The following is a 10000-nucleotide window of genomic DNA, read 5'->3' as shown; positions in this document are numbered from 1 at the left end:
CATGTTCTCCCCGTGCCTCGGGGGTTTCCTCCGGGTACTCCGGTTTCCTCCCCCGGTCCAAAGACATGCATGGTAGGTTGATTGGCATCTCTGGAAAATTGTCCATAGTGTGTGTGTGTGTGTGTGTGTGAGTGAATGAGAGTGTGTGTGTGTGTGTGTGTGTGTGTGAATGAGTGTGTGTGTGTGAGTGAATGAGAGTGTGTGTGTGTGTGAGTGAATGAGAGTGTGTGTGTGTGAGTGAATGAGAGTGTGTGTGTGCCCTGTGATGGGTTGGCACTCCGTCCAGGGTGTATCCTGCCTTGATGCCCGATGACACCTGAGATAGGCACAGGCTCCACGTGACCTGAGAAGTTCAGATAAGCGGTAGGAGATGAATGAATGAATGTTGAGAATACTGAACTAACCCTTATTAAGGCACAAACACAAACAGGTCTTATTTACCCATGTGTACCTGCTAGCTCTGAAGATCCAGTGCAGCTCCAGTGCCTTCTACCTGCTGGAGGAGATCGGCGGATACACACTCACCTGCAGAGGAGTGCTACAGGTCAAGGTGAGCAGCAGCTAACGCTAACCTTCTCACTCCTTAGGTTCTTCTTTTCTTTGCGAGGATCATTTCTCCGTTCACTTCAGCAGAAATTTATTATCTGTTTCTCAAACCAAATAGCAAGAAACTTGTGAGCAACGAATAGTGTGTTAATTAAGCGGAAACAATCAGGTACACAACAGAAAGGAGTGTGGAGGAAGAAAACACACGCAGGGGAAACTCTTTTTAATCCGACAGAAAACACCGAGGATTAAAGAGAGAAAGTAATGAGTAATGAGCAGGTGATTAATTAATGACCACAGCACTAAGGAGAGCAGGAGCACAAGACGCTGCACAAGCGGCTGTTACAGAGACACAATCTGGGACACGATCAGCGTGGACGTGATAATCCTGACGCCATCCGCTTCATTTCTCTCACTCACACAAAACCTTCTGCATATGAATGGTAGTTGAAAGGCTGAGTCATCGTTCTAACACAGGACAATTTACTCTCTACCTTTATACAGGAAGAGGTGTGATGTACAGTTACCTTCCTCTCTGTCTATCTCTCAACCTGTCTCCCTCTCTCACATTCACTCCTTTTATATCTGTCTTTCACCATCTCACTCTCTCACTTCTTCTGTCTCGCTGTTTCTCAGGGTAAAGGGGACATGGTGACATACTGGTTGGAGGGGAAACAGTCAGTGAACGTCAGTAAGGAGAATAAAGAGAATAAAGAGAGGAAGGAGAGGAAAGTGGATGATGGAGACAGAGAGCAGTTTAATCTCCTCCCTGGAGTCTGCAACAACAACTACGACAACAACACCAACAACGATCTGCTCTTTGACCCCAACTAACACACACACACACACACACACACTCTCTCTCTCTCTCTGCGACATGCTTCGCTCAACCCCGATGTTCAGGAAACAAACTCAAGTCATTTTCAGCCCGGCCTTTAATCTCTTATTAATGTCTGTATTTATTTACTGATAAACGACCCAGTAGATGTGACTGTCACACTCAACACTTATTATCATGCTCTTAGCACGAGATGTAGCATGTTGTTCATCTGTATGAAGGTTGTGTGCTCATTTGTTTCTCTCTGTATCGTTGTGTGTAGTTACGTACAGCTTACCTCAAAGCTGTAGAAAAGTTTATACCTAGAAAACACGACCTGGAAAAAACTAAAAGGGTCTGATCTATAAACCATGGATCTAACACACACACACACACACACACACACACACACACACACACACACACACACAGCTGCATGTCAAATGTCTCTAAAACATTAATGTTGATATTTTGTAGAAAATCTTTGTCAGAGGTTACAATTAGTGAAAATATTATTAATAATAAAAAATGCTACATGACATCATCACCTTGGTGTTTTGTGTATTGGCTGTTTGAGATGCGCAAACTCGAGATACTTTTACTGTACTCCTTGTCTCTCTCACACACACACAGAATGATAAAGAGACATGCAGATATGTACACATACAGAGAGAGAGAGAGAGAGAGAGAGAGAGAGAGAGAGAGAGAGAGAGAGAGAGAGAGAGAGAGACGTCCTGCTGCTATGTGACAGCTGCAGCTGATTCTCTCACTGCTCTGTGATTGTAACACACTGAACTAAACATCACACTTATTTACACACACTTCATCACTACACACTGGGTTTGTTGGTGTATGCTGCTGTATTTGTGTCTGTGTGTGAGATCAATGTTTATTTCTAAGCTTGGGACTGGACTAGAGCTCAGTTCCAAAGGTGGCAAGAGAAAGATGTCCAAGAACACAGTTACTGCACTAGGGTTAACTGTGCAGTCTGAAACGATGAGGAAACAGGAATGACTCCTGGGTGTCCAACAAACACCGGACACATACGGCTTTTACACGCACATGCATACATGCACACACACACACACACACACACACACACACACACACACACACACACACACACACACACACACACACACACACACACACACATAGAGGAGCATCTGGTGCATATTCACAGAGCTATTGAGGTTGGAGAAGGTTGCATCATAGAGTAGTGCAGATAGACTTACGGATTGGAAGAAAAAATAAGCATCATATCACTATAAATCAGAAACAAGATAGAAATGATGTGAAAAATACTGAAAATGGATAGATAGATAGATAGATAGATAGATAGATAGATAGATAGATAGATGTGTTGTGTTGATGTTGGTAATTAAATGAATAATCAGGATGTGCTCTCCGTCTGAAGTGCTCGTGATAATTAGATGCGTGTGTACCGCATGGATCACAAAAGAGCCCTCACACACTTCAATCAATCATTTCATTACCATCACAGAAAGAGAGACAGAGAGAGAGAGAGAGAGAGAGGGAGAGAGAGAGAGAGAGAGAGAGATTAAAGGGTTTCCAGAAAAACATGTACCTGTGAATGTAGACTGATGATAAAAACACTTGCTCTCACAAACAGAAGCAGTCTAGAAAAAAGTACATTTCTCTTCTTTATTAAGTAGACAAGGTGCGTGTGTGTGTGTGTGTGTGTGTGTGTGTGTGTGTGTGTGTGTGTGTGACTGAACTCTGAGTTTTACTCATTATGGCAACATAAACAATATAAAGATGACATTAGACAGCCTGGATCATAAACACACAAACACACACCAAATATGTTTGCACAGTGCCATCTGGTGGTGCGCACGCGCACACACACACACACACACACACACACACACACACACACACACAGAGAGAGAGAGAGAGAGAGAGAGAGAGAGAGAGAGAGAGAGAGAGAGAGAGCGAGCTGTGATTTTTAATTTACTTCAAAATACATTATGATGTTTTCTAACCAGTCAGTAATAAACATCTACATCATCACATCCTGAGTGTTTTATTCCTCTTATAACACAAAACTGTCTAATGAACGCAACGTTTCGTGAAAGAGTGTGTGTCCATTATTCTGTGCACAAGTCCACACTTCGTGTCCAAAGTTGTTTAATACAAATACTGTGGTGTTTGTGTCTCGTGTGTGTGTCTCCTTCTTCACGTCTGTGTGTTGGTTTTCTTCTCCAGCTCCCACTGAGCAGCTACACGAGCGCCGTAGATCACAAACCCCCAGGACACCAACACCACCGCCGCCACAATCTAACACACATACAAACACACACACACACACACACACACACACACACACACACACACACACACACACACACACACACACACACACACATAATACACATATACACACACACACACATACATAATACACACAGTTACACCTGAGCACGAACACTTTGTCAAATTGTCAGTGTGTGATTATTATTATTACTATTATTATTATTATTATTATTATTATTATTATTATTATTATTATTAACTGTAGCGGTTTTGGTTAGCAGGACAATTTAGCCTAGCTAGCACAATTAGCCTAGCTTCTACTACAGTACTCACAGTTGAGAGAATTCTGTCCAAAGTACGCTGACTTACACGCATCACCATCTCTGACACATTAACAGGTCACTTTAATAATCATTAATTCTAAATAAAAAAATGTCGCTAGAATATCCATCAGCTACAGAGGAACAGTCTGCGTCGCCATGACAACGGCGGAAGTAAACCGACAACAAGCGGAAGTTTTGCATCCCCGCGTGGCGCGTGAAGGTTCTTCATTTAACTCTTGCAATTTTAAATAATAAATAAATAAATAAATAAATAAATAAATAAATAAATAAATAAATAAATAGAAACACTTCAAGATGCAAATAATATCCTGTAGCTAATGACAGAAATAAAATAACAGTAAAAATCTAAATTCATTTAAAACAATAACCGTTATAAATCACACTAAGTCAGATATATAGGATGTGAAGTTTAACTTTTGTTTGTTTTGTGTTGATTATTTTGTACTAATGTGTTTATTCTGTGCTAATATTTTACTAACTATTGTATTTGTTAACGCCACCTGGTCGCGCATGCGCGTTTCGCACCTCCTGCTTTCCGGCTTTCTGGCTTTCTTTTGCTTTTTTCCCCCTCGATGGATTTTCCTGTGTTTTACAACTAGACACCAAGCGACACGATGACGTTATTAAAGTTATTAAATTGATTTATCCATCGCGGGATAAGTCCAGCGTTTAGATCTGATTTGTCTTTTCCATGGATGTGTGTGAAAGCGCGTTTTTAAAGGCTTTAGCAGGAGCTCGCGCAGCGGTCTGAGGTAAAATTGCTAACATGCTAACAAGCTAGCTGCCAATTTGTCTGTATTATTATTGTCAGTGGTTCCGTGTTATACACTGAAAATGTCACTTGTTTTCTGCTGTTTAAATTCATTCAGAGCCTTAACATCCAGCTGATGTGGTCCGGATTGTTTATATTCGAAGATGTTTTTATTAAGAAACCTTTTAAACACCGTGAGCTTTGTGAGGAGCTTCAACAGCTCACGGTGCTTCTGTGTTTAATTAAAGTCGTTTTACAGATGAATTGAACTGATTTATTACAAATGAGCTAAAATACATCACTGAAGCAGGATGGATGTGCTGTGTTATTTGTTTTCTAGCGTTAATCCCAGCTTTACAGACCTCATGTGAATGTATTTATTTAGTCAAATGTTCATGTCTGGGATTAACAATGAAGCTGACAAAGTGTTAAAAGTGTTATTTGTGCGGAATTTAGTTTAATATTTGCTAAGTGTAAGAAACCTGTACTCTATCCAGTCATCCCTGCTTCATGTTAAAGGTGAGGTCTCCGATGTTTGAAAGCCAATGTTGACATTTGAAATCACCAAAACAAACACGCCCCTAACCCAAACGGGTCCCACCCCTGTATCGATAGCTCCGCCCACACATACATACGTGTCTTTATCATAGCTGAAGGGAAGAACAATACGATTGTAGATAAACAAACAAGCAAAAATGCCACACAAGCATAATGATGTAAAGGACAAAGGCATATATTAGTTCTGTGTAACAAAGCAAAACCAACGTTACTCACCTATCGAGAAGGAAAAAAGCGCCTCGGCGTCTTAAGTAAAGTCGGCCACATATTCACAGGTCGGAGTTTCCCGAGTCGATAACTCCTGAGCTAAACGCTGTTACTACACAAAACGAGGTTGTAGCTGCCTCTCTACATTACTACGATAGAAAAGAGGTGTTATTTGTGTAGTAACAGCGTTTAGCTCAGGAGTTATTGACTCGGGAAACTCCAACCTGTGAATATGTGGCCAACTTCCTGCTCCTTCAGTTCTCTCCAGCGCTGGAAAGCTGATCCTATATTAACACGTCCTACTTCTTGTCCTTATCATAAGCCTTTCTTCTCTTTCTTTCTTTGTTTTTATCCTCCATGTCAATGTTAAAACCGCTTTCTGCTAATGTCACACATGCGCACTGAACACACTCTTCGCCCATATTGACAAGACACGCCCCTTTCTGCTCATTGGCTACACGTTTGTTTTGATTTTTGTTTTGTTTGGCGGCCTGACTCAGTTTTCTGAAGCATTTTTCAAACAACGGAGACCCCACCTTTAATATCCAGTGAAACCTCCGGTTTGAGGAGGTCATGGGATTATTTTTTAAACTACATAGTAATCTTGAATGAATAGCAGAGTGGTGAAGATGCATTTCTTCATCATGCAGGAACATACTGAGCTCTGAGCTGTTGGTTGTGAACAAAAGAGTGTTCATGAAAGTGTTATCTGTCAGCTTTTAGCTTTTAAACTATATCCTTAGAGTAGTCTGATGAGGTCTGACAGGAAACGACAGCTTGTTCTGTGTATTGAGTATAATAGCGGTGCTGATAATGTGCATGATGATCTAATAAAATGATGTGTGTAATTCAATCTTAAAGATGATGGCACCCACAAAGATGAAGCTGCGTGTGAGAAAGAAGGAGAAAGGCTCTGCAAAATCGTCTCAGCAGCAGCAGCAGCCGCTCCGTCCGGAGACGTCCCCGGACTCGAAGTGTCCGATCTGTCTGGACCGCTTTGTGAACGTGGCGTCTGTGGAGCGCTGCCTGCACCGTTTCTGCTTCCGCTGCATCCGTGAGTGGGCCAAGAACAAAGCGGAGTGCCCATTGTGCAAGCAGCCGTTCCGCTCTATCTTTCACTCGGTGAGGGCCGAGAACGACTTCAAAGAGTTTGTGGTGATGGAGGAGAACGCTCAGAGTGCGACCACGTCAGCATCAGCTGCTGTTACACTGACTGCTGCAGCATTATCAGTGGCACCAGCCAGCCAAAACGACCCTGAAGCTACAGCAACTCGAACTCGTTCTAGAGCAACGAGGACCAGGCAGAGGCGGAGTCAGATACCTCAAGACCCCGCCCCTTCTGCGTCCTCAGTGGAAGGTGTGCCACTGGATCATGCAGCATTGATTCAGCGAGATCCAGCTTGCCTGCGGCAGCTTCTGCCATTGCTACGCCGTGAGCGAGTCATTGGAGCAAATCCCAGTGAGCTCCGCCCCTTCCTGCTGGCACGAACTGACCACATCCTGCATGAACTGGTGAGCTTTGCACGCTCCATCGAGGCCATGCAGTGCCCTCAACCCCCAAGCTATGAGGAGGACAGCGGTTCCCAGTCCTCTATAATCAACATCTCAGAGGTCTCTCACTTACAGACACACATACACACTTGGAGTAGAAGTGTTATTAAATTTAGCATTACAATGTAAAGTTATGTACACTATAAACATACAGGGACAGAAGATGGATGACCTGGATGGATAGTTAGTTGGATGTTGAGTGGCTGATGGATAGGTGTTTACGGTTGTGTGGAAGGACAAATGGGTGGGTGGTGTTGATAATGAAGGGATAGAATGTTGGGTGAATGGTCAGTTGGGAGATTTGATGAATGAATGTTATGGTGGGTGGATGATGGATTAATGAGGGAAAGGATGGGTGAATATTTTATACACTGTGTCACGCTCTCTTTACAGGATGATGATGACAGTGTTGAAGCAGATGTCACAAAGGACAGCACCCAGGATCACGTGCCTCAGTTTCCTATGGCAAATAGCAGCGAAATGTCCCTCAGCCAATCTGCCTGGGATGACGAGACTCCAGGCCCTTCCTACTCCACCCTTGGCCATCCAGAAGCAGAGGATGTGGAGCCTGATGTGAACCAATCAGAAGGAACCAGTGCTGCTACAGAACAGCGTGAGCACAATGAGGATGATGATAACGGTGAAGAGGAAGAGTGTATGATTGTGGGTTATGTGAAGCCAATGGCGGAACGAACTCCAGAACTTGTGCAGCTTTCTTCAGACTCCACTGAAGAGGAGGAGGGAGGGAACGAGGCGGCTTCCACGGAGACCATTATGAAGGCAGAGATATCATTGCCATCTCATGAGCAGGCTCCACTCTCTCCTAAGCCTTATCCTTCCACCTCACACACAAAGAGAGGAGAGAACCTGGAGCAGTCAGCAGAGCAAGATGCCAGGATGATCTCACATCACAGGAGGAAGGAACACGCTCCGAGACACAGCTTCAGGAAATCATCACACTCCGTTTCAGGGTCCCGTTCCCAGTCGAGCAGCGAGAGCTCTCCCCAAAGCAAACATTCAGTAAAAATCAGCAGAGCCAATATAAGATTGACCTGTCGAGAACAAAGGAGACAGAGTCATCACATGTTAGGACAGAGCCCCTCCGCTTTTGCTGAAAGAGAGGGTTCCTCCTCAGAGGAACATGTCCAAGCTCGTTCCGGTTATGTGAGAGAGAAATCATTTAAGTCTTTCTCTCCGTGGGATTCGCCTAGCCATGAAGGTGAACGCAGAAAGAAGAGGAGGAAAAAGAGGAGAGAGAAAGAAACAGAGAGGAGTAGGTCCCCTCATCGGAAATCACAACATTGCCATGGTGACCGCGAGCTCTGGCTCCCAAGCAGCAGCAGTAGCGATGTGGATTTATGCCGGGAAAAACCTGCTGGGAAACGCAAATACAAAACTCGGCACCTAGAGAGAACGGCTCGGCGTCGGAGCAGTGGGAAATCCAGGGAGAGGGAACGGGAGAGGGAGCGAAGTCCAAGTGTGGAGATCATCTTTGAGCGCCGGGCCGCGGACACGCACTCGAGGGGCCGGAGGCACAAAAAAAGGTGTCGGAGAAAAGAGCGAGAGCAGAACTCCCCTACCATTATCACTATAGACAGCGACAGCAGCAGCGATCACACCAGTCAGACCTGTCACACGGAGGCTAACAGTCACACTGCCGACTTACAGAACCGGATTATAGATGAGGACAAAGACCAAATAGGTAACGATCTCACCGCTGACTGTCAAGTTCGCATTGCTGATGACAACGAACACATCACTGACTTTAGTGATCACACCATCGATTATCAGGAACGGATTGCTGAGCTCAGCGATCGAACCACTGATGATAAAGACTGTGTTACAGACTGGAGAAACTTTAACAGAGACTCTAAAGATCATTTTAGTGAGCAGACCACTGACTATCAGAACTGCGGGACAGTGTTGAGTGACCATATGGCTGAATATGAAGACGGCGTTGCAGGTGATGGCATTCAAACCTCTAATCATAAAGACAAAGTATCAGAGGTTGCCGACTACACCACCGACTGCAGACACGGTGTTCGGAAAGCTCCCGATCAGGACCGCTCTACAGACGTGAGCGGCCGCAGGGCTGAATATAAACACCGTGTTACGGAGGTTAACAGTAAGAGCACTGACTGTAAAGGTAGTGTTAAAGATGTAAGGGGTTACACGGCTGACTCTAATCATGATCACACCACTGACTTGCAAGAGTCCCTTTTGGATGTTGACAATGTTTCAGACCAATTTCAGGACTCTGTAGCCGATATGAGGAACCGAGGTGAGCCAAGTGCAAGTGTTTTGGACATGCTGAACCTGGAGCACTGCTTTGTGGACATGGTGCAGCCAACCGGGGACACTGGCCGCATGGCAGCGACATCGCTCTCGGGTGCACCGCTGCTGGACGTACAGGATAGTATGTTGGGGGAGGGGCAAAGGGTGCTTAGGAATTGTACTGTGGACCAACAGGAGGTGGGGCTTGAAGCTCATAGAGACCAATCAGAGGGAGGGGCGAAGACAGCACACTGACACGATGAAGGCCTCACGTATTAGTGCAGAGAAGAGCCCTCATGTATAAAATACACAAATCACATGTTAATTAGCAAACCTGTTTTGTTTTTACTGTCTTTTTCGTTGTCTTTGTTTTATTTTAAACATTAAGCCAAGTTTGCGGGACAGATTTTCATTTTTTTTTTATTACTGTCACTATTTTAGTATTTATAATGCCTGTGATGAAATGAATACAATGAACCTACTGTGCCACAACACACACTTCTGTAAAATACAATACACATTTGTCTGTCTCAAGGAACTCAGGGAACTTGGTAAATGTCCACTTTCTTAATAACCACCATGCCTCGGTGTGTGTGTGTGTGTGTGTGTGTGTGTGTGTGTGTGTGTGTCTGTGTCTGTGTGTGTGCGCGCGCGCGTGTGTGTCTGTGTGTGCGT

The 10000-nt window shown here is 44.3% G+C and overlaps 2 protein-coding genes and 1 long non-coding RNA gene across 6 annotated transcripts in view; 2 read left to right on the top strand and 1 right to left on the bottom strand.

The window, feature by feature from the left end:
* The window catches only part of LOC113652989 (atrial natriuretic peptide receptor 2), a 13863-nt gene extending 11956 nt beyond the window's left edge, over window positions 1-1907 (top strand). For all 3 annotated transcript variants that reach the window (XM_047807483.1, XM_047807482.1, XM_047807484.1), the window contains 2 exons: window positions 459-550; window positions 1183-1907. In XM_047807483.1, the coding sequence (XP_047663439.1) occupies window positions 459-550; window positions 1183-1380 (290 nt within the window). In that variant the 3' untranslated portion in view covers window positions 1381-1907. The remainder of the gene's footprint in view (window positions 1-458; window positions 551-1182) is intronic.
* Window positions 1908-3394: 1487 nt separating this feature from the next.
* LOC113652990 lies at window positions 3395-4195 on the bottom strand. Its single transcript, XR_003442998.2, has 2 exons — window positions 3974-4195; window positions 3395-3664 (listed from the first exon to the last, which is right to left on the bottom strand). It is a non-coding gene; the product is annotated as an uncharacterized LOC113652990 (long non-coding RNA).
* toporsb (topoisomerase I binding, arginine/serine-rich b) overlaps window positions 4127-10000 on the top strand; it is a 6058-nt gene continuing 184 nt past the window's right edge. Inside the window, exons 1-3 of one of the 2 annotated variants that reach the window (XM_027162334.2) lie at window positions 4127-4183; window positions 6362-7111; window positions 7445-10000. The exon at window positions 7445-10000 is cut by the window's right edge and continues 184 nt beyond it. In XM_027162334.2, the coding sequence (XP_027018135.2) occupies window positions 6362-7111; window positions 7445-9580 (2886 nt within the window). In that variant the 5' untranslated portion in view covers window positions 4127-4183 and the 3' untranslated portion in view covers window positions 9581-10000. Of the gene's footprint in view, window positions 4184-4499; window positions 4737-6361; window positions 7112-7444 lie in introns of those variants that run through there. The other variant, XM_047806846.1, reaches the window with a different exon arrangement.

The sequence above is a fragment of the Tachysurus fulvidraco genome, chromosome 23 (genome assembly GCF_022655615.1).
Source record: "Tachysurus fulvidraco isolate hzauxx_2018 chromosome 23, HZAU_PFXX_2.0, whole genome shotgun sequence".
Lineage (NCBI taxonomy): Eukaryota > Metazoa > Chordata > Actinopteri > Siluriformes > Bagridae > Tachysurus > Tachysurus fulvidraco.
This window is presented reverse-complemented; position numbering and strand designations above follow the sequence as displayed.